This window comes from Bombina bombina, chromosome 3, assembly GCF_027579735.1.
Source record: "Bombina bombina isolate aBomBom1 chromosome 3, aBomBom1.pri, whole genome shotgun sequence".
Classification (NCBI taxonomy): domain Eukaryota; kingdom Metazoa; phylum Chordata; class Amphibia; order Anura; family Bombinatoridae; genus Bombina; species Bombina bombina.
In genome coordinates, this window is record NC_069501.1 from 298826037 (window position 1) to 298853140 (window position 27104).

Here is a 27104-nt window from a genome sequence, read left to right on the forward strand (position 1 = left end):
TCGCATTTGGCGGTGAAATGGTGGCATGCACTATACCAAAATGGGCCTAGATCCATACTTTGGGTTGTCTACTACACTACAATAAAGCTAAAATTACCCCAAAACGCTCCCTATATGCTCCCTTATTAACCCCTTTACTGCTGGGCATAATACATGTGTGTTGCACAGTGGCATTTAGAGCCTTCTAATTACCAAAAAGCAACGCCAAAGCCATATATGTCTGCTATTTCTGAACAAAGGGGATCCCAGAGAACAATTTACAACCATGTATGCCATAATTGCACAAGCTGTTTGTAAATAATTTCAGTGAGAAACCTATGAAATATGGCCACAAATAAAAAACTTTAGGTGAGTATCAAGTTATAAAATCACCCAAATTGGGGATTAAAATCTTCATTTATTACAGATATAATAACATAAAATATATATATATATAAAAACAATACAATAGGAAAAGATCCGGATCTAGTAAAGCTCCTAAAAATTCTAAAAAATGTCAGTAAGGTGTCCGATGGGTATAGTCCTGATTCTGTTTAAAAAGTCACACAATCAAAACATTTTTGAACACAGTCACAAAAACTTAAAATCCCAAAAAAATATATATTTTCTCCTGGTGGCAGAGTTAGAGTGGTGCAGACGATGAAAAAAACAAAACTGATGTGATGAAGAAGTGAAAAATATGTGTGAACGTTAATAAAAAATGTTGAAAAATTATTAAAAAATTTGAAAAAATGAAAATAAAAAAATTCTTTAAAAATTGTGGCTATATATATATATATAAAATAAAATATGAAAAAATAAAAAAAGTAAAAAAGAGTGTGTGATCCAAAGGTGAGGGAAACAGTGAGACAAAACAATGAAACAAATCTTCCAAAGGTTGTAATCCTAATAGTGGAGGATTTGTTTCATTGTTTTGTCTCACGGTTTCCCTCACCTTTGGATCACACACTCTTTTTTACTTTTTTGATTTTTTCATATTTTATTTTATTTTTTTTATATATATATATATATATATATATATATATATATATATATATATATATATATATATATATATATATATATATAGCCACAATTTTTAAAGAATTTTTTTATTTTTAATTTTCATTTTTTCACATTTTTTTAATAATTTTTCAACATTTTTTATTAATGTTCACACATATTTTTCACTTCTTCATCACATCAGTTTTGTTTTTTTCATCGTCTGCACCACTCTAACTCTGCCACCAGGAGACAATATATATTTTTTTTGGATTTTAAGTTTTTGTGACTGTGTTCAAATTTTTTTTGATTGTGTGACTTTTTAAACAGAATCAGGACTATACCCATCGGACACCTTTCTGACATTTTTTAGAATTTTTAGGAGCTTTACTAGATCCGAATCTTTTTCTATTGTATTGTTTTTATAAATATATATTTTATGTTATTATATCTGTAATAAATGAAGATTTTAATCCCCAATTTAGGTGATTTTATGTGATTTTATAACTTGATACTCACCTAAAGTTTTTTATTTGTGGCCTTGTTAAGCCCGCCCTAACCTAGCCTTTCAGGCGCTTTATACTTATCTCTAACCTTGACAGTCCATTTGAGGCCAGCTAGGAGGCCTCACGTATAAAACATAAGGGTTCCTACTTGTTGGCGCTTTTTCTATTTATTTAAACCTATGAAATATACCAAAATGGGCCTAGATCAATACTTTGGGATGTCTTCTAAAAAAATATATACATGTCAAGGGATATTCAGGGATTCTGACTGACTAGCGCTAATTTTGAAAAAAAGTGGTTTGGAAATAGCAAAGTGCTGCTTGTATTTATGGCCCTATAACTTGCAAAAAAAGCAAAGAACATGTAAACATTGGGTATTTCTAAACTCAGGACAAAATTTGGAAACTATTTAGCATAGGTGTTTTTTGGTGGTTGTAGATGTGCAACAGATTTTGGGGGTCAAAGTAAGAAAAAGTGTTTTTTCCATTTTTTTCCTCATATTTTATAAAAAGAATTATAGTAAATTATAAGGTATGATGAAAATAATGGTATCTTGAGAAAGTCCATTTAATGGCGAGAAAAACGGTATATAATATGTGTGGGTACAGTAAATGAGTAAGAGGAAAATTACAGCTTAACACAAACACCGCAAAAATGTAAAAATAGCCTTGGTCCCAAACGGACAGAAAATGGAAAAGTGCTGTGGTCATTAAGGGGTTAATAGTCGCAATGTGGGTGGGCGGCAGATTAGGGGTTAATAAGTTTATAATAGTGTTTGTAATGCGGGAGGGCGGTGGTTTACGGGTTAATAGGTAGTTTATGGGTGTTAGTGTACTTTGTAACAGTTTAGTTATGAGTTTTGTGAAACATTTTTGTTTTAATACAAAATACAAAGCACTAGGGAGCGCTGAAACCAGCTTAAGAGTAAGGATTATAGAATATATATAATAATAAAACACCTAACCTGATACTAATATGATACTACTATAATAGGCAATATGTATAATACATGTAAATATAAATTATGAATTATGAATTATGTGTGAAAAAAATCTTTTCAAAATTGGAAAAAATTATATATGAAAAAAATTCTATGTGAAAAAATTCAATTCTATAGAAGATGCCAGCAACAAATACTAGAATTGCATATCTATATATAAAAAACTTTATTACAATATAGGTCGACCTATTCAAGACATACAATAATAAATCACAAAATTAAGAAAAAAAGAAAATTAGTATAAAAAACTCCTTAAACCAAAATTTCATGCATAAGAAAAAAGTTCCCAGGAGTGGACGATTTTTCGGCTTGTTACTATGTGGACCCACGCTCATACAAGGATGATGTTCTGTGTATAGTTGTAAGAGGAGCGTTCCCAGGACAAAAGAGGCAGTCGCAGCCAATGATGGTATTTCCCCTACGGACAAGGAATCCTCTTAGTAAATGTCACACAGCAAATAGAAGGGGAAGTTACATCCGTACTTACATAATAATAAGCAGCAACCGGCCTCCAAACTTGAATCAGCAATCTGTGGACACACCTTCCAATAGTAACCAATGGCCACTGGAAACAGAAAAGCTTTAACAGGGAAAAGCAATTAGATATACTAGGCTAGAAACCCAGTGAATTTTTTGCAGCTTTCTTTTACAGGATATGCATTCTCGCTCCCAAGGCCTGTTTATAATGGCCAATACTGCACAAAAAACACCTAGCAGAGGGTTATTCAGCCACAAGATAACTGCACAAATAAAATACTCCAAAGGTGTAGGAGTTAGTTTAAAATAGAGCAAATAGAGCAACTAGTTTCAAAATGTAATATCTTTTTCAAGCTCTGCCGCAAGAGAAAACAAATTTTAAGGGCGGGGGCCGTGGACTCTCCTCATACAGAAGGAAATGAAATGATCAGGTAAGCATAATTTATGTTTTCCTTCTTAATATGAGGAGAGTCCACAGCATCATTCCTTACTGTTGGGAAAACTATACCCAAACTCTAGAGGACAATGAATAATAACGGGAGGGGTAAAAGAAATGCGGACCCTAATCTGAGGGCAAAACCTCTCTCTCAAAAGCTGCTTCAGCCGAAGCAAAAACTTCAAATTTTGAAAAAAAAAATAAGTATGTAAGGAGGACCGGGTAGCCGCCTTACAAATCTGCTCCATAGAGGCCTCGTTCTTAAAAGCACAAGAGGAAGCCACCGCTCTAGTGGAATGAGCCGTAATCCTCTGAGGAGGTCTAAGTCCCACTGACTCGTAAGATAAGCGTATTACACTCCTCAACCAAAAAAGATAAGGACGTTGAAGAGGCCTTTAGACCCTTACGCTTCCCAGAGTAGATAACAAACAAGGATGAAGTTTGCCTAAAATCCTTAGCTTGAAGATAAAACATCAAAGCTCGAACAACATCCAGACTATGAAGTAAACGTTCCTTCGAAGAAGAAGGATTAGGTCATGATTGACGTTACGATCAGACACCACCATAGGAAGAAAACACAAGCAGGGAACGTAGGACTGCCTGATTTGTGTGAAACACCAGATAAAGAGGCTCACATTGCAAGGCCGCCATTTCAGAAACTCTGCGTGCCGACGCAATAGCTAATAGAAAAAGAACCTTCCAGAACAAAAATTTAATGTCAACCGAATGTATAGGCTCACACGGAGCCTGTTGCAAAAACTTAAGAACAGAGATTCAAACTCCAAGGTAGAGCGTTAGATCTAAACACAGGTCTGATCCTGATCAGAGTCTTAATGAAGGATTGCACGTCAGGGAGCTTTGCTAGTCTATTGTGCAGTAAAACAGAAAGGGACAAAATCTGTCCCCTCAGGAAGCTGGCAGAAAGGCCTTTCTCCAGACACTCCTGGAGAAAGGAAAAAATCCTGGCAGCCTTGACCTTATGCCAGGCGAAACCACGCTCTTCACACCAGAACAAGCAAGCTCTCCACACCTTATGGTAGATGCAACGAGTAACAGGCTTATGAGCCTGAATGAGAGAGTGTCAATAACCCTCCCAGAGAAACCCCTCTTGGCTAAGACTAAGCGTTCAATCTCCACGCAGTCAGCCTCAGAGAATCTAGATTTTGATGAACAAAGGGACCCTGGTTCCAGCAGATCCCTGCGACAAGGTAACCTCCATGGAGGAGATGAGTACATCCCCACCAGGTAAGCGAACCACATCCTTCGCGGCCACAAGGTAGCAATTAGTATCACTGATGCTTGCTCCTGCTTGTAGCGGGCCACTACATGAGGGTGAAGTGGTAACAGTGGAAAAATGTAAATTAGATTGAACCTCTAAGGCACTGCTAATGCATCTATTGGCTCCACCTGAGGATCCCTGGACTGCAACCCATATCTGGGTAGCTTGGAATTGAGCCGGGACGCCATGAGATCTATCTCCAGCGTCCCCCATCTGTTGCAAATCTCTGTAAACACCTCGGGATGGAGAGACCATTCCCCCGGATGAAAGGATTGTCTTCTGAGGAAATTCACATCCCAGTTGGCCATACCTGGAATGTGGATCTCTGACAGCAAGCAGCTGTTGGCCTCCGCCCATTCCAGAATCCAAGATACTTCCCTCATTGCTAGGAAGCTCCTCATTCCCCCCTGATGGTTTATGTAAGGCACCAAGGTTATGTTGTCTGATTGGAATCTGATAAACTGGGACGAACCCAGAAGAGACCAAGTCTTAGGAGCATTGAAGATCGCTCGAAGTTCCAAAATGTTGATTGGGAGGAGGGATTCCTCTCGAGTCCACAGGCCCTGTGCCTTCCTGGCACCGCAAACAGCTCCCCATCCTGATAGATTTGCGTCCGTAGCCATAATCTCCCAGGATGGTCTCAAGAAGGATGTCCCTTGGGACAGGTGATCTGGACAGATCTGAACAGAGCCACCAAGAGAGCAATTCTCTCGCCCGGTTGTCCAGAGAAATCTGTTGACAGATCCGAATGATCTGTGTTCCACTGTCTCAGCATGCACAGCTGAAGTGGTCTGAAATGGAACCTGGCAAAAGGAATGATGTCCATGCTGGATACCATGAGACCAATCACCTCCATACACCAAACCACAGAGGGCCTTAAGGAGGTCTGTAGGGCAAGAAAAGCAGAAGTTAGCTTGCAATGTCTCTGGTCTGTAAGGAATATCCTCATGGATATGGAGTCTATTATAGTACCCCGGAATTCCACCCTGGTACTGGGAATAAGATAACTCTTTTCTAAGTTTATCTTCCATCCATGAGATTGAAGAAGAAATAGAAGATCTTTCGAATGGTCTGCCAGACGACCAAGCAGAGCCCCTAGAACCTTTGTAAAAACTCTTGGAGCAGTAGCTAGACTAAACAGCAGTGCAATAAACTGGAAGTGCTGGTCCAGGAATGCAAACCTTAGGAACTTGAAGTGTTCCTTGTGTATTGGAACGTGAAGGTAAGCATCCTTCAGATCTATCGTGGTCATGAACTTTCCTTCCTGAACTAAGGGAAGAATGGACTTTGTCTCCATCTTGAATGAGGGGACAGATAGGAATTTGTTTAAGCACTTTAGGTCTAGAATAGGGTGGAAAGTTCCCTCCTTCTTTGGGACCACAAAAAGGTTTGAGTAGTATCCCAGACCTCTTTCTGTAAGAGGTACCGGTACAATGACTCCCAGGGGAGGAGAGATTCCTCATGCACCCCAGAGAAGCTTCTCGTTTTTCTTGCCTTGAAGACAGGTTTGACAAGAGGAATCTGCCCCTGGGTGGATGAGACTTGAAACCTATCCTGTATCCCTGAGCGATGACCTCCAGGACTCACGGGTCTTGCACGTCCCCAAACCAAGCATCTGAAAAGAGCGATAATCTGCCTCCTACAAGATCCAGAGCCGGATAGGGGGCCGCCCCTTCATGCTGACTTTGTCTCGGTGGGCTTCTAGTTTTGCTTGGATTTATTCCAGGACTGAGTCAGCTTCCAAGTCCCCTTGGGTTGCTTGGGCTTTGCAGAGGGCTGCTGACATTGGGATTTATCCAAACAAAAGGAACGAAAATTAGGACCTTGTCCTTTAGGTTTGTTCTTCTTATCCTGCAGTAAAAAGGCACCTTTGCCTCCAGTAACCATGGAGATAATTGAGTCCAGGCCTGGACCAAATAGAATCTTTCCCTTAAATGGGAGGGAAAGAAGTCTTGACTTCGAAGTCATGTCCTCGGACCAGGACTTCAGACAGAGTGACCTATGGGCTTGAACAGAAAAAAACTGAAGCCTTAGCATTCAGACGAATAATTTGCATATTAGCATCACAAATAAAAGAATAAACCACCCTTAAGGACTTGATTCTTTCCTGGATCACGTCGAGGGGACCCTCCACCTCGATCAGGAGTCACACCAGTAGGTAGCCACTCCAGCAATCGCAGCAACAGCCGCTGCAGTTTGAAACAAATATCCCATATGTTGAAACATTGTTCTTAAAGTGAAGGTAAAGTTAGCATAAACTCTATCAACTATAGCATTATGTGTGCTAATTAAATGTAAGTTTCATTCATCACTTTCTATATTTTCGCGTAAAAATATAACTTTTTTAAATCACACTCAGTCACATTTTTTTCTAGACCAATTGATATTCTGGCCATCAGATGGCAGTCAGCCGACGTCATCCGCCCCGGTAAGCATAATCGAATGTGCTAGTTCATTGCTCCAAACATTGAGAACAATGCGTGCGCCCGTTTTGCGCATGAGTAGTAATTAAAGCTAGGATTTCAACACTTAAAATTAGCGCATGCACAGAAAAAAAGAAGGATCGTCGATTATCGCATGCGCAGTGGAAAGAAACAACTCGAGTAGCACATGCACAATTGAATTCTTTAATGGTGAACGCGCATATGAGAGGCGTGGAGAGCGGGTGGGACCACTCTACACATCACAACTTTAAGAACACGGAAGGGCTTGGGAGGGGTCGGGAGCCAAACGGTAGGGAATTTAAAATAAATATTTTGGGGGAAAATATAGGTGTAATCGCTAAAATAACTTAGCGACTAGTTTAAGGTGAATATGATATATGCTCGGCTGCCTTCAATACAGCTTAACTTTACCTTCACTTTAACAGTGTTTCTATCTTCTTATCCATGGGCTCTTTAAAGATGAACTATCCTCAAGCGGGATAGTAGTGCGCTTAGCAAGCGTGGAGATAGCGCCATCCACCTTCGGGATGGAACCCCACAACTCCAATTGAGAGTCCAGAACCGGGAATAATTTTTTAAAGGAAGAAGAAGGGGAAAATGAAGAACCAATTCTTTTTCATTCATTCTTAATAATTTTCGCCATCTTTACTAGAAAGTCTGTGGTACAACCCTGTCCTCGTAGACAAAGTCAAAGGTTCCTCAGGCAATTTAGGCTCTGGAACCTCTAAAGTAGCCACAACTTCCTTTAGCAGAAAGTGTAAATGGTCAATCCTAAAGTCTGGTTCCTCCGTAGCTGGAGGCTTAGAGGCAGATGATTCCGACCCAGAAAGAGCATCCTCTGAGGTATCAAGAGGCGTTTTCATCAATGGATAATCTTGTATCAGATAAATCCAATAAGCTATTAGATGATCCCTAGTAAGGATAGCAGTATTTGACCTTTTGCTTGCACTTAGCAGGGCGAGTTAAAGAACTAAAGGCCGCAGACACTGCCGTTTGTAACTGCTCAGTAAAGTCTGGCGGTAAAAGGGCCCCTCCAGATGGAGGATTAGGAGTGCTACAGGAAGCTGCATGTGTATTGGGAGATGACTGTAGGGTGTGCACCTCGTGGGACGGAGACTCCTCAGAGGTGGACGGCTCAGTGGTACTAAACATATTAACCTTCTTTGACATGATTGCATTATCAAGGCATGTGGAACATAATTGAGCAGGTGGGTATACCACGGCCTCCTCAGAATAGACAGGTATTAGACTTAGGTAAAGAGGGAGTACCCTCTAACGCATCAGAATCCTCCATAGCTTGCGCTTATAAAGCAGACTATTGAATAATATGATAAAACAGCATCTTTATACACCCAATGGCTGGGGCACTCACCACCTCCTATGACCCAGGCCAGACAGAGAAACCACTTCTTTTCCAGTAAACCGCAAGGTTAGGAAAGAGGATATCAGTGTGACCACACCTGGTCACATGGTGCACAATGCAGGATCGCCCCTGCTATCAGAAAAAGCGCGCCAAGCCTTTCAGGCTGCGCAGCTTACAAATACGAAAGTAAAAACCTGTACGTTCCAACATCTGCCTGAGCCTCATCTCACACATGTCGCAGCAGAATCATAATAAAATAAATTATGTGATTATCCCCCCTGTTCAATAATCCCCCTCCGGAGATATTAACCCTTGATTCCAAAAAGATAAAAGGAGCCACACTGTGACCCTGTCTTCTTGCATTATCATATGCGTATAAAAATTTAAACTATCTTACCGGAATATATGCCGTGGAACAGAAACACAGTCTCTCAAGTATGACAGTCTTGTAGCATCACTCCTGACATGGACTTGAGTAATGGAAGCAGGCAGTGAAACTTAATCCATTCCTCATGAGCAATGGCCTCAAGTTCAGTAATTTTCTTGGGTTGCATGCTTCCCGAAATTGTTCTGCAACCAAGCCTTGGTGGAATATGAGGTATGCTTGGGATCATTGTCCTGTTGGAAGATCCAATAACACCCAACCTTCAGCTTCCTCACCAACGGGATGACATTTTCTCCTAGGATTTCCTTATATTTCAATGAATCTGGTCTTCCACACGCTGCAGGTTTCCAGTGCCAAAGGATGCAAAGCAGCCCCAGGGAATCACTGAGCCACCACCATGCTTAACTGTAGGCAGTGTTCTTTTCAGGGTATGCTTCATTCTTCTTCTGCTAGACATACCACTGATCCATCGGGCAGAAAAAATCCAGTTTTGTGTCATCGCTCCACAGAACAGAATCCCAAAACTTCTGTGGCTTATTTATATGATTTTAAACATGCTAGATCTGACTTTTCTTGTGCTTTCTGATCAGTAGTGGTGTACGTTTTGGAATTCTGGCATAGAAACCTTCTGCGTTTAGTAAGCACCTTACTGTGCAAACTAAAACCTGAGTACCTGTTGCCACAAAGTCTTGCTGCAGGTCTTTTTCTCAACCTGCCTTCTCAGAAATCTGGTTGCAGTCGTTGATTGCTTCTATTTTATGCCCCTTCCAGGTAGTGTAACCACTGTTCTTTTAACTTTAAACTTGTGAACTATGCTATCAACTTTGTCTCTAGGAACAGTCAGTGCCTTTGCTATCTTTTTGTATCCTGTTCCTTGTTTGTGAAAGTCGATCTCTTCTCTTAACTTTTTTGGACCATTCTTTTGATTTAGCCATATTTCTAACATGCAGTCAAACTTGACACTCCACAAACCCCTACCCAGTTCAGGTATTTCATGTGTTCTAGCTCAAGCACACCTGGTACAACTAATGAAGCAGTTGATTAGTTGCTTTAGGTGTGCTTGAGACAATACCTGTTTTGCATATTTGTGCTGTTGTGAGGGATTCCATTCAGAGGGTTGAATAATTTTGAGACTGCAGAATTTATTAAAAGTCTGTACATTTTGGCAATAAACCTGATCTGCAATGGGGTTTGAGTAGTTTTGATTACAACTGTACACACACACACACATATATATATATATATATATATATATACAGGTGGCCCTCGTTTTACAACGGTTCAATTTACACCGTTTCAGAATAACAACCTTTTTTCCCAATCATATGACTGCTATTGAAAAGCATTGAGAAGCAGTGTATTTTTTTTAAAATAGCCAGTAGGTGGAGCTGTCCGTTTGTGTTGCAGCAAAGCCAAGCAAGCTGAAATTAATCAGTTTAACCAGACCTGAGCTATCGAGCAGATTTCAAAGGAACAAGATCTTCCTGTCTATAAATCAGTCCAGATTGGAATGCATAGAAAGAACTGTTTGCAGAAAAATGCAAGTGAAGTCTGTGTTGTGTGATTATTTTATTAGGTTTATAATGCTGTTTAGAAAATGTTTTTGTTCATTTAACTTAGTTTAATTATATATTCTGTGTTGTGTGATTATTTTATTAGGTTTATAATGCTGTTTAGCATTTAAAGTCTTCATTTCAAAGCTTTAAAAATAATGTATTAGGTGTTACTCATGACAATTTTGAGAGGGGCCTGGAACCTATCTCCCTCACTTCCCATTGACTTACATTATAAACTGGGTTTCAATTTACAACGGTTTTGATTTACAACCATTCCTTCTGGAACCTAACCCCAGCGTAAACTGAGGGCTACCTGTATATATATATATATTTAAATCAAAATTTCCACTTGCCTAATAGCCACTGGCAGATAGAAATTTAACAGTGGCGAGTAATGAAAGATAGTGATTAAATGTTAAATCGACATTCACTCAGTTTCAAAGACTGGAGGTGTAACTGCAAAAGTGAAATGCTGCTGTAAAGATGGAGCTTGAAGGTAGAGTGTTGCCATGAAGTTAGAGCATAGTTGTGTTGGTGTGAAGGTGCTAAAAATAAGCGTGAGTGACATGGAGAGGCATAGTCAACAGGAGTGCGGCTTATGTGACATAAGTAGGGTTCTGATCTGGCTGATTTGAGGTCTGAGGGCAATACAAATGAGGGGATAGGGGGCATATTTTAATAGAGAGGGATGATTAGCTTTTAGTACCGATGAAGTAGCATCTTTGAATTTAGGTGGGAGTGTTTTGGAGCTGTATGCATAAAATTTGAGCCACAAATGTAGCTTTTGAGGAGATTCTGAGGGCTTTTTTGCTTTCAGATATCCTAGTTAGGTTGCAAAGTAGGTGAATGTGCTTAAAACATTCATTATAGGAATACTGTGGGGGAATCTTTTGTTGAACAGCATACTTACTTAGGCTTAGGAGCAGAAATGCACTATTGGCACCTAGATACTGATTGGTGTCTGTATAAATATACCTCTTATGATTGGCTAACCTGATGAGTCCAGCTAGCTCTCAGTAATGCTTTGCTGCTCCTCCAACAAAGAGATTCCAAAAGAATGAAGGAAATTTGATAAATGTTTGGGTTTTATATCCATTTAAATACCAAAAACCAGGTTTGCTGATGCTATCTTGTTAAAAAGTAGTTAAAACAGATGAAAATGTTAGTTCCCCCAAATGAACATCATACTTAATATGTTATTTCAGTGTAAAAACTATAAAGGATACTTGCAGAAAGTCTCTATAACCACTGGAAGATCTATACTGAGAAAGCTGAATCGTGGCACAAAATTACTCAGGCTCACTGTAAAAAAAAAAAAAAAAAAGGAAAAAAGATTTTAAAAAGTTACTGTATGTTAATCAGAATACTAATCCAAACAAAGAGCAGAATTTAACAAATGCAAGGACGTAAGATACATGTAAATCTTGTTTTAATCAGGAACATAAGAGTAAGATAATAAATGTTAAGAAAAATAAATTCTGTTGCATAGCATAATTTTGTTGAAATATGGACCTTGCTGATAAATATGTAGTTATAAGCATAAAAGTATAAAGTGTAAGTCTGCAAGCAATTCAATGCAAGCATCTTCATACAAACACACAGTGTATTTAAAAAAATACCTCCCAAAAGTTGACAAAAAGTAGGCTGTTTCCTGACTAAGATGGTGTAATTTGAAGTAAAGATTCTCATTTTTTGCTGACATGGGTGGATTAGTAAAAAGGCAACAAAGGCAGTTGCTAAGTAGCACTCATCTATCAATTTTTTAAAAAATATTTAGGAATAAACAGAGCTGCTAGTCTACTAGTGGTCTACTGCCTGTTCCAGCTCCTGCCTCTCTGCGCCTCCACAATGCTCTTGACTGAGTGTCACAGGGCCCGAAGTGTTTACTTTTAAAAAAACATAATTTATGCTTACCTGATAAATTCCTTTCTTCTGTAGTGTGATCAGTCCACGGGTCATCATTACTTCTGGGATATTACTCCTCCCCAACAGGAAGTGCAAGAGGATTCACCCAGCAGAGCTGCATATAGCTCCTCCCCTCTACGTCACTCCCAGTCATTCGACCAAGGACCAACGAGAAAGGAAAAGCCAAGGGTGAAGTGGTGACTGGAGTATAAATTAAAAAATATTTACCTGCCTTAAAAACAGGGCGGGCCGTGGACTGATCACACTACAGAAGAAAGGAATTTATCAGGTAAGCATAAATTATGTTTTCTTCTGTTAAGTGTGATCAGTCCACGGGTCATCATTACTTCTGGGATACCAATACCAAAGCAAAAGTACACGGATGACGGGAGGGATAGGCAGGCTCTTTATACAGAAGGAACCACTGCCTGAAGAACCTTTCTCCCAAAAATAGCCTCCGATGAAGCAAAAGTGTCAAATTTGTAAAATTTGGAAAAAGTATGAAGCGAAGACCAAGTTGCAGCCTTGCAAATCTGTTCAACAGAGGCCTCATTCTTGAAGGCCCAAGTGGAAGCCACAGCTCTAGTAGAATGAGCTGTAATTCTTTCAGGAGGCTGCTGTCCAGCAGTCTCATAAGCTAAACGAATTATGCTACGAAGCCAAAAAGAAAGAGAGGTAGCGGAAGCTTTTTGACCTCTCCTCTGCCCAGAGTAAATGACAAACAGAGAAGACGTTTGTCGAAATTCCTTAGTTGCCTGTAAGTAAAATTTTAGAGCACGGACTACATCTAGGTTGTGCAGTAGACGTTCCTTCTTTGAAGAAGGATTTGGGCATAAAGAAGGAACAACAATCTCTTGATTGATATTCCTGTTAGTAACTACCTTAGGTAAGAACCCAGGTTTAGTACGCAGGACTACCTTATCCGAATGAAAAATCAAATAAGGAGAATCACAATGTAAGGCTGATAATTCAGAGACTCTTCGAGCCGAGGAAATAGCCATTAAAAATAGAACTTTCCAAGATAACAACTTTATATCAATGGAATGAAGGGGTTCAAACGGAACGCCCTGTAAAACATTAAGAACAAGGTTTAAACTCCATGGTGGAGCAACAGTTTTAAACACAGGCTTAATCCTGGCCAAAGCCTGACAAAAAGCCTGGACGTCAGGAACTTCTGACAGACGTTTGTGTAACAGAATGGACAGAGCTGAGATCTGTCCCTTTAATGAACTAGCAGATAAACCCTTTTCTAAACCTTCTTGTAGAAAAGACAATATCCTAGGAATCCTAACCTTACTCCAAGAGTAACCTTTGGATTCACACCAATATAGGTATTTACGCCATATCTTATGGTAAATCTTTCTGGTAACAGGTTTCCTAGCCTGTATTAAGGTATCAATAACTGACTCAGAAAACCCACGTCTTGATAAAATCAAGCGTTCAATTTCCAAGCAGTCAGCTTCAGAGAAGTTAGATTTTGATGTTTGAAGGGACCCTGTATCAGAAGGTCCTGTTTCAGAGGTAGAGACCAAGGTGGACAGGATGACATGTCCACCAGGTCTGCATACCAAGTCCTGCGTGGCCACGCAGGTGCTATTAGAATCACTGATGCTCTCTCTTGTTTGATTCTGGCAATCAATCGAGGAAGCAACGGGAAGGGTGGAAACACGTAAGCCATCCTGAAGTCCCAAGGTGCTGTCAGAGCATCTATCAGGACTGCTCCTGGATCCCTGGATCTGGACCCGTAACGCGGAAGCTTGGCGTTCTGTCGAGACGCCATGAGATCTATCTCTGGTTTGCCCCAACGTCGAAGTATTTGGGCAAAGACCTCCGGATGAAGTTCCCACTCCCCCGGATGAAAAGTCTGACGACTTAAGAAATCCGCCTCCCAGTTCTCCACTCCCGGGATGTGGATTGCTGACAGGTGGCAAGAGTGAGACTCTGCCCAGCGAATTATCTTTGATACTTCCATCATAGCTAGGGAGCTTCTTGTCCCTCCCTGATGGTTGATGTAAGCTACAGTTGTGATGTTGTCCGACTGAAACCTGATGAACCCCCGAGTTGTCAACTGGGGCCAAGCCAGGAGGGCATTGAGAACTGCTCTCAATTCCAGAATGTTTATTGGCAGGAGACTCTCCTCCTGACTCCATTGTCCCTGAGCCTTCAGAGAATTCCAGACGGCACCCCAACCTAGAAGGCTGGCGTCTGTTGTTACAATTGTCCAGTCTGGTCTGCTGAATGGCATCCCCCTGGACAGATGTGGCCGAGAAAGCCACCATAGAAGAGAATTTCTGGTCTCTTGATCCAGATTCAGAGAAGGGGATAAGTCTGAGTAATCCCCATTCCACTGACTTAGCATGCACAGTTGCAGTGGTCTGAGGTGTAAGCGTGCAAAGGGTACTATGTCCATTGCCGCTACCATTAAGCCGATTACCTCCATGCATTGAGCCACTGACGGGTGTTGAATGGAATGAAGGGTGCGGCAAGCACTTTGAAGTCTTGTTAGCCTGTCCTCTGTCAGGTAAATCTTCATTTCTACAGAATCTATAAGAGTCCCCAGGAAGGGAACTCTTGTGAGTGGAACGAGTGAACTTTTCTTTTCGTTCACCTTCCATCCATGTGACCTTAGAAATGCCAGCACTAACTCTGTATGAGACTTGGCAGTTTGAAAGCTTGAAGCTTGTATCAGAATGTCGTCTAGGTATGGAGCTACCGAGATTCCCCGCGGTCTTAGTACCGCCAGAAGAGCACCCAGAACCTTTGTGAAGATTCTTGGAGCTGTAGCCAATCCGAATGGAAGAGCCACAAACTGGTAATGCCTGTCTAGGAAGGCAAACCTTAGGTACCGATAATGATCTTTGTGAATCGGTATGTGAAGGTAAGCATCTTTTAAATCTACAGTGGTCATGTACTGACCCTCTTGGATCATAGGTAAAATTGTCCGAATAGTCTCCATCTTGAACGATGGAACTCTTAGGAATTTGTTTAGGATCTTTAAGTCCAGGATTGGTCTGAAAGTTCCCTCTTTTTTGGGAACCACAAACAGATTTGAGTAAAACCCCTGTCCCTGTTCCGATCGTGGAACTGGATGGATTACTCCCATTAACAAGAGCTCTTGTACGCAGCGTAGAAACGCCTCTTTCTTTGTCTGAATTGTTGACAATCTTGACAGATGAAATCTCTCTCTTGGAGGAGAGTATTTGAAGTCCAGAAGGTATCCCTGAGATATTATCTCTAGCGCCCAGGGATCCTGAACATCTCTTGCCCAAGCCTGGGCGAAGAGAGAAAGTCTGCCCCCCACTAGATCCGATCCCGGATCGGGGGCCCTCAATTCATGCTGTTTTAGGGGCAGCAGCAGGTTTCCTAGTCTGCTTGCCCTTGTTCCAGGACTGGTTAGGTTTCCAGCCTTGTCTGTAGCGAGCAACAGCTCCTTCCTGTTTTGGTGCAGAGGAAGTTGATGCTGCTCCTGCTTTGAAATTACGAAAGGAACGAAAATTAGACTGTCTAGTCTTGGCTTTGGCTTTGTCCTGAGGCAGGGCATGGCCTTTACCTCCTGTAATGTCAGCGATAATCTCTTTCAACCCGGGCCCGAATAAGGTCTGCCCTTTGAAAGGTATATTAAGCAATTTAGATTTAGAAGTAACATCAGCTGACCAGGATTTTAGCCACAGCGCCCTGCGTACCTGAATGGCGAATCCTGAATTCTTCGCTGTAAGTTTAGTAAGATGTACTACGGCCTCCGAAATGAATGAATTAGCTAGTTTAAGGACTCTAAGCCTGTCCGTAATGTCGTCCAGAGTAGCTGAACCAATGTTCTCTTCCAGAGACTCAATCCAGAATGCCGCTGCAGCCGTGATCGGCGCAATGCATGCAAGGGGTTGCAATATAAAACCTTGTTGAACAAACATTTTCTTAAGGTAACCCTCTAACTTTTTATCCATTGGATCTGAAAAAGCACAGCTATCCTCCACCGGGATAGTGGTACGCTTAGCTAAGGTAGAAACTGCTCCCTCCACCTTAGGGACCGTTTGCCATAAGTCCCTTGTGGTGGCGTCTATTGGAAACATTTTTCTAAATATCGGAGGGGGTGAGAACGGCACACCGGGTCTATCCCACTCCTTAGTAACAATTTCAGTAAGTCTCTTAGGTATAGGAAAAACCTCAGTACTCGTCGGTACCGCAAAATATTTATCCAACCTACACATTTTCTCTGGTATTGCAACTGTGTTACAATCATTCAGAGCCGCTAACACCTCCCCTAGTAATACACGGAGGTTTTCCAGTTTAAATTTAAAATTTGAAATATCTGAATCCAGTCTGTTTGGATCAGAACCGTCACCCACAGAATGAAGTTCTCCGTCCTCATGTTCTGCCACCTGTGACGCAGTGTCTGACATGGCCCTAATATTATCAGCGCACTCTGTTCTCACCCCAGAGTGATCACGCTTACCTCTTAGTTCTGGTAATTTAGCCAAAACCTCAGTCATAACAGTAGCCATATCCTGTAATGTGATTTGTAATGGCCGCCCAGATGTACTCGGCGCTACAATATCACGCACCTCCCTCTGAGCGGGAGATGTAGGTACTGACACGTGAGGCGAGTTAGTCGGCATAACTCTCCCCTCGTTGTTTGGTGAAATTTGTTCAATTTGTACAGATTGACTTTTATTTAAAGTAGCATCAATACAGTTAGTACATAAATTTCTATTGGGCTCCACTTTGGCATTGCAACAAATGACACAGGTATCATCCTCTGAATCAGACATGTTTAACACACTAGCAAATAAACTTGCAACTTGGAAATACAATTCAATTAGAATAATATTAAAACGTACTGTGCCTTTAAGAAGCACAGAAGATTTATGACAGTTGAAAATTAATAAATTGAAACAGTTATAGACTCAATCCTTGTAAACAACACAACTTTAGCAAAGGTTTAATCCCATTAGCAAAGATAACAAATTCTGAAAGCAGGAAACAAATCACAGAATAAACGTTTTTTATCTCAGTCAAACTATAATTCTCACAGCTCTGCTGAGAGAAATTACCTCCCTCAAAATAAGTTTTGAAGACTCCTGAGCTCTGTAGAGATGAACCGGATCATGCAGGGAATACAATGAGTTGCTGACTGAAATATTTGATGCGTAGTAAAAGCGCCAAAAAACGGCCCCTCCCCCTCACACATAGCAGTGAGGGAGAACAGAAACTGTCAGAAAAACAGATTAAGCAACTGCCAAGTGGAAAAATAGTGCCCAAACATTTATTCACTCAGTACCTCAGCAAATGAAAACGATTTTACATTCCAGCAAAAACGTTAAACATAATCTCTAGTTATTAAACAGCTTTATGTATTTCATACAGTGTAATTCTAGTGAAGTACCATTCCCCAGAATACTGAAGTGTAAAGTATACATACATGACATTATATCGGTATGGCAGGATTTTCTCATCAATTCCATTGTCAGAAAATAAAAACTGCTACATACCTCTATGCAGATTCATCTGCCCGCTGTCCCCTGATCTGAAGTTTACCTCTCCTCAGATGGCCGAGAAACAGCAATATGATCTTAACTACTCCGGCTAAAATCATAACAAAAACTCTGGTAGATTCTTCTTCAAACTCTGCCAGAGAGATAATAACACACTCCGGTGCTATTTTAAAATAACAAACTTTTGATTGAAGATATAAAACTAAGTATAATCACCATAGTCCTCTCACACATCCTATCTAGTCGTTGGGTGCAAGAGAATGACTGGGAGTGACGTAGAGGGGAGGAGCTATATGCAGCTCTGCTGGGTGAATCCTCTTGCACTTCCTGTTGGGGAGGAGTAATATCCCAGAAGTAATGATGACCCGTGGACTGATCACACTTAACAGAAGAAATTAGAGAGTCATCCGAATACTTCAGATAGGAATAAACTAATAGGACCACAGTTCTATTTTGTTGGTTTTAAGAAACCGGGCCATTATTAAGAGGGATGCCCGGGGGCATTCATATTGTGTCGCTAGAGGTGAAATTCTTGGACAGGTGCAAGACGGACCAAAGCAACAGCATTTACCAAGAATGTTTTTATTAATCAAGAACAAAAGTCAGAGGTTTGAAGACAAGCAGTTACCGTCACAGTTCCAATCATAAATAATACCGAACAGTGATCCAGCATTGTTTTGCAGAAAGGGTGGTTAATTTCTGTAATACTTCTATTAGAGGTGCTAATGACAAACACTGTGGGGGACTTCAAGAATGCCTGAGATAAGCATAGGGCTAAGTTAAGTTTACACTTTTAGGACATTTTTGGGCAAACTTGTTAGGCCTATGGGGGTCTTATCTGCTGTCAAAATCTATGTTTCTATGGTTAGTGGGAAGAATGGCTGGGGTTTATAAGATGAGAAAAAACAATTGCATACTGGCTAAGCTTGTACCACTGTTATAGCGAACAAGGCAAGCCCAGTTCAAAAGAACATAATAACATGAATACAAGCCAGTGTGACAAAGAAAGAAGAAAGATGTTCTTTGGAGAAGACAATATGGGAAGGGGAAGACAGAAAGAGAGAGGAAGAAGGAATATAGTACAGGTGGTGCATATTCCGAAAAAAGGTGAAGGACAGTAACAAGAAGCAAATAAGGTTAAAAGAAAATAGCAGTGGGAACTTCCCGGCAGCAGCCATTTCGGGTTATGATATTGTGTGCTCCTGCACTTGGAGTGTTTAATTTATCTATCAATGGATTTCTAAGCCATCCTTATACTGATTCAGGGGAATCTGCTTCTCCTGAGTTTTCTGCAAAATCTGAGCTAATAACAGTGACATTCCAATATTCTAGAACTTTGAGGCTACTACAAGTGCAGATTCGGCCTCCATTATAGCCATCCCCACCCTTCCTCGGTGAGGTGAAAGGCAGGCCTACTTTATTTTCCCTTATGCTTCAAGGAAACATCTCACCTTTTTGTCTCTCACAATTACTATTTACATAAGGGTCTCTTGAGAGCATGGCCCTTAAAGGGACATGAAACTTCAAATGAAAATACAAATTAATGTATTTCACTCTTGAATGGAAAGATTTTTTTGCAAAACACATAAAAAATGATTCTAGTAAAAAGTGATCACTGAAGACTCTTGCTGTGCAAGGAGCATATGAACATATTGCAAGTGACACCATATATATATTCTCTCTGAAAAGGTACAGTATTTCAATGAGAGTAAATGAAATGTACACATAGTCCATGTATAGTAAAAGTTCTCACCAAAAAAGTTCTAATTTTTAATAGAAACATTTTGCTAGTCAATGTGCTTCCATTCAAAACTAACATCAATTAATATGCAAATCAATTTTGAACTTTAAAGACACAGTCAACTCCAAATGTTTTATTGTTTAAAAAGATAGATACTCCCTTTATTATCCAGTTCTCAGTTTTGCACAGCTACTTTTAACCTCTGTGATTACCTTGTATATAAGCCTCTTTTGACAGCCCCCTGATCACATGGTTATTTATTTATTGACTTGCATTTTAGCCAATTAGTGCTCCACGGGCGTGAGCACAATGTTATCTTACATGGTCCACACGGATTAGCAGTCTCTTGTTGAGAAAAGATCATAAAAAAGCATGTGATAAGAGGCTGTCTGTAGTGGCTTAGAAACAGGCAGAAATTTAGAAGATAAAATGTTATAGAGTATATTAATATAACAATGTTGGTTGTGCAAAGCTGAGGAATGGGTACTAAAGGGGTTATCTGTCTTTTTAAACAGTAACAATTTTGGTGTTGACTGTCCCTTTAAGTAAATGTGTCTGCCTCTGTTTGTATTTAGTGTACTTACAGAAGTCTTTACTATGATGGAGCATTACACATAATATAAATGATTTAGTAATCACCTACCTCCATATTCTAGATGTACGGGATAACCAACAAATAACATCTCTAATTGAGGTGGGTGCTTTACCCTTATCAGGCGAGTTTGATTTTCTAATGATGGAACAGCACAAACTCTATTTGTAGAGTCCTGACAATCTGTGTTTGATCTGCATTCTTTACTGGTATAGATAGCCTTTCGTGCAGGTAGACAGGCAAACTGCAAGAGAGAGCAATAATTACATACCTGCATGACTCACATATAATAACATGTTAATTTTGAGGGAAAAAAGGTGTGCATTGCATATTGCACTAATACCAGGTTTATATATTTCCATATATATCTATATAATTTATGGTAGCCAAACAAAAGATGCAGACGTACCAGTTGGTTGTTCATATCACTGCTGTATGAGAAGCATATGTCAGACAGACTATTGTTACTGCAGCATTCGATGGAACCATCCAGTCTTCTATACACTACAAAGAAATAAATCATACAATTGTATATTTCAAATAAAGCACAGATGCAAAAAGTGATAGGATTCAGTTTTTTGTCAGTAGCCTGACCACACAAAATCAGATTAACTAATCAGGAGTAACAATTTGTTTCTATTTATATCAGAGAATTCCTTTAAATGGCAGTGGCAAGGTTAAATTATGTGAGGGGTTTTGCCTTTTTAAAATAAAATATTTTGGATGGGATTGAAATAGGTGAGATCATTTATGAAAAGTAACTGCAGTGGGGAAGATCATGTAGAGGGTTTAATTAGAGTATGTGGATGTCTTTGTGTGTGTGGGTGTTGGGCTGGTCAACTATTAGGTAACGGTGGGGCAAAATTGTAGTTAGGACTGTAGTGCTGGAAGTTCAGCCAGCCATTGTGTTTATTTGTGGAGGGGAAAGGTCATGGATAGGGATAATGGTGGTGGGAACACTGTTAGGATTAATGAACTATAACTCTTGTACCTCTGTAAAATATATATGTAACGCTGATTCTGTGGCTATGGTATGAAGCTCCAGGCAGCTGGCAATAGCAATTGGCTATCACTAAACATGAGTGATGTGAGATTAATCATGTTGCTTAAAGGGACAATAAAGTCAAAATTAAACTTTCATGGATCAGACAGAATATGACATCTTAACTTTCCAATTAATATTTATCATTACATTTGCTTCATTATCTTGGCATCTTTTGTTGTAATGTATACCTAGGTAACCTCATGAGCAGCAATTCGCTATTGGGAGATAGCTACTGATTGGTGACTGTACATATATGCCTCTTGTCTTTGGCTCACCCAATGTGTCAGCTCCCAGGAGTGCATTGATTCTCCCGGACCTACTCTTCAACAAAAGGATACCAAAAAACAAAGCAAATTTGATAATAGAAGTAAATCTGACCGTCTAAAATTGCATGCTGTATCTAAATCATGAACGTTTAATTTTAACTTTACTGTCCCTTTAAATTAAAGGGATACTGAAACCAAAACTTTTCTTTCCTGATTCAGATAGAGCATGCAATTTTAAGCAGCTTTTTAATTTACTCCTATTATCAATTTTTCTTTGTTCTCTTGGTATCTTTATTTGAAAAAGCAGGAATGTAAACTTACGAGCCGGCCCATCTTTGGTTCAGCACCTAGGTAGCGCTTGCTGATTGGTGGCTAAATGCAGCCACCAATCAGCGAGTGCTATCCAGGGTGCTGAACCAAAAATGGTCCGGCTCGTAAGTTTACATTCCTGCTTTTTCAAATAAAGTTGTAAGAAGAAAATTTTATAATAGGAGTAAATTAGAAAGTTGCTTAAAATTGCACACTCTATCTGAATCAGAAAATAAAAAAATTCAGTTCAGTATACCTTTAAGTCATAAGATGTTTTAATAGCAGCTTCAATTTAGTGACATTTAGATGATCTAGCTCTATATTCTTACAGTAAAGTAAATAGAAAGAACATTAACGTGAATTTAGAGTGCACTGCAGTGCAAGACAAATTTCTGCATTATACTTGTGTTTGCAAAAACATCTATAAAAGTTCCATATTCATCTATCACATGTTCCCTTTCAAAACTTTGTAGTGGAGGTTACCTCCAGATATGTGTGACAACTTTGGAGTAAGGTTTGCACTTTCTTATGCCAACCTGCATTAGGTTTGGTGGAAGCTGTCCCACATTTTTGGTGGAAAACCCCCTACAGACAAACTAAAATGTACAAATGTTATATAGATGACTTTTTTGTCTGGCTTGGCACTAAACAACAAGTTATAGATTAATCAATTCAAATAACTTGTGATTCACCAATTTTCAGAGAGATTCAAACAACTTTCTGGATATTACTTGGGTTGTACATAAGTATGGCAGAATTTCTAACAAGGTATATTGTAAACCCATTTTTTGGCAACTCTCTTTTACATGCCAAAAGTTGTCACCCTCAGCATGTAAAGCTATGGCTAAGGGAGCATTTATTCGGCTAAGACATAATTGTCAGAGCTCTTGGTTGAGACCTAAGCAAATGTTCAGATGCAGCCATAATGCCTGCAGACCTTGAGATTTTGTAATGGCCAACGGCTCATTTACTTTTAACATAAATAGCAATTTTAATTTCAAGTCTTCTTATGTCATTTATGTTATTACTTCCGTTAGCTGTAAGGTACAGTATGTAGGTTTAACTACTCATGATGTGTGCACCCGTATTAGAGAAGATGTATCTACTATTAACGTTGGGCCTTCCACCACCCCTTTAGTACTGCACTTTGTGAGATATAAAAATAAGATTTTGGATACCTGTAAATGGTGTGCCATCAACAAGGTATTGCGACCAAAATGAGGTGGGATAAACTTAAAAACTGAACAAAAGAGAAATGTTCTGGATTTTTAAACTAGGATGCCCTTAGAGTTCAATTTAGAATATGATTTCAATTATTTTTTTATGAATGAAATAAAAAAAAATCCCAGAGTTAATACATTATGCAGCTTTTTACGACTGACCACTATAAAGTGTGGTCTTTAAGTAGAAAGTTATCCAGTTAAGTGGAGTCTGCTGTAGTTGATATCTTTATCAACCAGTATTTATTTATAAATTATACTTACCAACGATTCATTTATTTTGGTTACACCACCTTAATATGTATTATGCATTTACGTAGTACTTTGTGATAGCCAGTCAGATGTTATTTATTTATTTAAATGTGTATCATGCTACAATAGCAATTAGGCTATTGCCAAAACATGCAAACCTATCAGTGTGGTGTGACTGTGTGAGCCTTTGTCTTTTCAAACTGGATTACAAATAAAAGTATTTTACTCATTTTCAGTTTGCTTGGCCAGTCACCGGCAAGCCAACACAAAACTGGGATAGGTGTTATACCTCCACGTGATCAAGCTGTGAGCATTGGTTAAAGGGACATAAAACACAAAAAAAGTATTTTATGATTTAGATAGAACAGATAATTTTAAACAACTTTCCAATTTACTTATATTATCAATTTTTCTTTGCTTTCTTGTTATCCTTTGTTGAAAAGCAGAAAGGTAAGTTCAAGAGCGGGCACATGCCTGCAGCACTATATGGCAGCAGTTTTCTACATTAGCAATAGCACTAGATAGCAGCGCTATTTCCTGTCATGTACTGCTCTAGACATGTGCACGCTACATATCTATATATCTCTTCAACAAAGAATACCATGAGAACAATGACATTTGATAAAATAAGTAAATTGGAAACTTTTTTTTTTTAAGTGTATTCTCTATCTGAATCATGAAAGAAAAGAAACACAATTTATTCTTACCTGATTTATTTCTTTATTGGTTGTGAGAGTCCATGAGACCTTACTCTTGGTAACTAATACCCAAGCTGAGAAGTTCATGGAAATGGGCAGGACAAAAGCCATAAAAGGCAGGCCCCTATTTACCAGGAACCACTTCCTGATGGACCTTCCTTCCAAAAGCTGCCTCCGCCAAGGCGAAAATGTCAAACTTTAAAATTTAGTTAAGGTATGCAAAGAAGACCATGTTGCAGCCTTGCATATCTGTTCCACCGAAGCTTCATTCTAAAAAAGCACAGGAAGTAGAAACAAAATATGAAGAATGAGCCATAATTCTGGCAGGGGGTTCTGACACATCTACACGCAAAGTTTGTAAATCAAACTCCTTAACCAAAATGACAAGGACACAGAAGTAGCCTTCTGACCCTTGCATTTTCCTGAATACAAGACAAACAAACAATCTTGGAGACTGACGAAAATCCCTCGCAGCCTGTAAATAAAATTTCAATGCCCTGACCACATCCAAATTATGCAATAGTCTCTCCTTAAAAGACTGTGGCTTAGGACATAAAGAAGGAACAGCAATTTCCTGATTAATGATTTCCGCATAAACAACCTTTGGCAAAAAAACAGACACAGTAAGTAAAACAGCCTTATCCTGATGGAACACCAAATAAGGCAGTTCACAAGACAAGATCCGGACGCTGAGGAAGGTACCACAGGAGGAGCACTAGACATCTACACTTGGTTGGTGTAACAAGTCCTGCGGGGCCATGCCGGGGCTATCAGAATTGACAAAACATTATCCTGTTTGGTCCGAGCCATCACTCTGGGAAGAAGTACAATTGAAGGAAACAGATAAACTAGATGATACTTCCAGGGGGTAGCTAAGGTGTCTATCAAGTCTGCCTGAGGATCTCTTGATCTCAAACCAAACCTTGGCAGCTTGTGATTCAACGAGATGCCATTAGGTCTATCTACAGAAGCCCCCAAAGACTGATCAACTGATTGAAGACCTCCTGGTTGAGATAACCTTCCCCTGAGTGTAGCTCTTGGTGACTCAGATAATCTGCATCCCAGTTGTCTAGTGCAATGAAACAAAGTTGTAACACACTCTTGAGTAAATATAAAACATATGTTTATTGTAACACTTTAAAAATGTGACCAAGCCACCAAATACAAAAAACTGTGAGGAGCATAGCACAACGGCTTACGCGTTCCGGGAGTGTCCCGTAATCATAGCCTAACTTGTGCATACCCTTACTAAGTTTAAAAACACACTACAACTAACTGATTGGTTAAAAAACAGCGCTACTCAACAGGTAACACCTGTGAACACAGCACGTCTCTAACTATTACATGAAAAAACGTTAAACTCAAAAATTGTTAAATACCTTAATATTGTAAAACTTTTGATGGTAATACACATGTATAAGTAAGAGCGAAACAAATAGAATAGATTTACATTCCCTGATGTTGGGCACAAAGCCCATTACAAAGCTGAATATTTGAAAACAGAATAATAATGTATGCATACATTTCATGAAACTATTAATAGCTCTATAGGCTTTACCTATGAAATATGCAATTAATCCATAGTGAAATATTAGATTAGCAGTAATTCTAGTTCAATACAAGGTCATGCAGAATAAACAGATTTATGGGTGTAAAATAGACACAAAGTTAAATAAAGAGACCATAGGAGATATCAGTTAATAGAGTGACCAGGTGTCAATACCTATACACATTATTGACATTTCATACATTTATGATACCTATAGTCCTGAGAAAGGACAAATAAAACCCTGTGTCAAGGAATGTACCTATTTGTGAGTTAGTAGTTATACCCGAATGGGTTAAACATTCTAGAAAATACTGGTACTGCTAAATCATTCCCAGTAATTAATGATGTCATACATGGAGTTTAAACCTTCTGGATATCTGGTCCTCAATTTGAACATCCAGAAAATGTCTCTCTTGGCTAGGAGTTTGTCCACATCCCCTCCCCTATTTGGTATCCTTACTTGTTCAATGGCACACCACTTCATTGTGTTAAGATTACCATTGTGAATTTCAGAGAAATGTCATATCAGGGGGGTGGATGACTTACCCCTGCCAAGAGTGGAAAGATGTTCCCTTATTCTAGATTTTATGTCTCTAGAGGTAAGACCAAGATATTAAGTCTGACACTGTTCACATCTTAACATGTAGATGACATTTTTTGACATGCAATTCATAAGGGTTTTGATAGGAAAGACTTCTCTTGTGACACAAGAGCTAAATTCTTTAGTCCTGTCAAGGTATTCACATGGTTTGCATTTATTATGCCCACATCAATACATTTCCACACTCTTTAACCATGTACTGTTGTTAGATGGTTCCGTTCTAAGTTGTGTGGGTGATAGGATGGTGCCCAGAGTCTGACTCTTTCTTGAACTACATCTGACTCCATGTTTTACTAAATCTGTTAGTTTGTCATCTGCAGCCATAATTGGAAAGTGCTTCTTTATTATTTGCACTATTTGTGGGAACTGGGCACTGTAGCTGGTGATAAAGTTGACACCCCTAAAGGGTTGTTTAGATCGGTTGGTGCCCTGTAGTAGGGATTCTCTCTGCCTATCACTTGTTTGTTTTCTAGCTTTTGTTATTATGTTCCTGTGATATCCCCTTTCTCTTAACCTTGATTCCAAATCATCTGCTTGTTCCTTGAAATCCTCAGGATTGGAACAATTCCTCTTGAGGCGAATGAATTCTCCTTTGGCCACTACTGCAGGAGTATGTCTGGGATGATAGCTCCTCCCATGTAGGAGGGAGTTTTCGGCAATGGGTTGTCTATCCCTGAAACATGAATGGCCGAGATAGTGCATTGATGTACCTCTGCCCACTTCAGAATTCAAGATACTTTCTGCATTGCTAGGGAACTTTGATTACCCCCTTGATGATTTATGTAGGACACCATAGTTATGTTGTTGGATTGAAAATGAATAAATGGGAGTGATTGAAACAGGGATCACGCCTGTAGAGTATTCAAGATTGCTCTGAGCAGCAGGGCATTGATAAGTAATGTTGTGTTCATGAGGTGACCAAAAACCATGTGTTCTCAGACGACCCCAAACCACTCCCCATCCCGATAGGCTGGCATCTGTGGTAATCATCTCACACGTTGGACAATGGA

The 27104-nt window shown here is 39.6% G+C and overlaps 1 protein-coding gene across 1 annotated transcript in view; it reads right to left on the reverse strand.

Moving 5' to 3' along the window:
• The window catches only part of MBTPS2 (membrane bound transcription factor peptidase, site 2), a 274634-nt gene that overhangs the window by 4171 nt on the left and 243359 nt on the right, over positions 1-27104 (reverse strand). Inside the window, exons 8-10 of the mRNA XM_053706375.1 lie at positions 20564-20658; positions 20206-20398; positions 11654-11729 (exon numbers count right to left, since the gene is read on the reverse strand). Coding sequence (XP_053562350.1) covers positions 11654-11729; positions 20206-20398; positions 20564-20658 — 364 coding nt within the window. The remainder of the gene's footprint in view (positions 1-11653; positions 11730-20205; positions 20399-20563; positions 20659-27104) is intronic.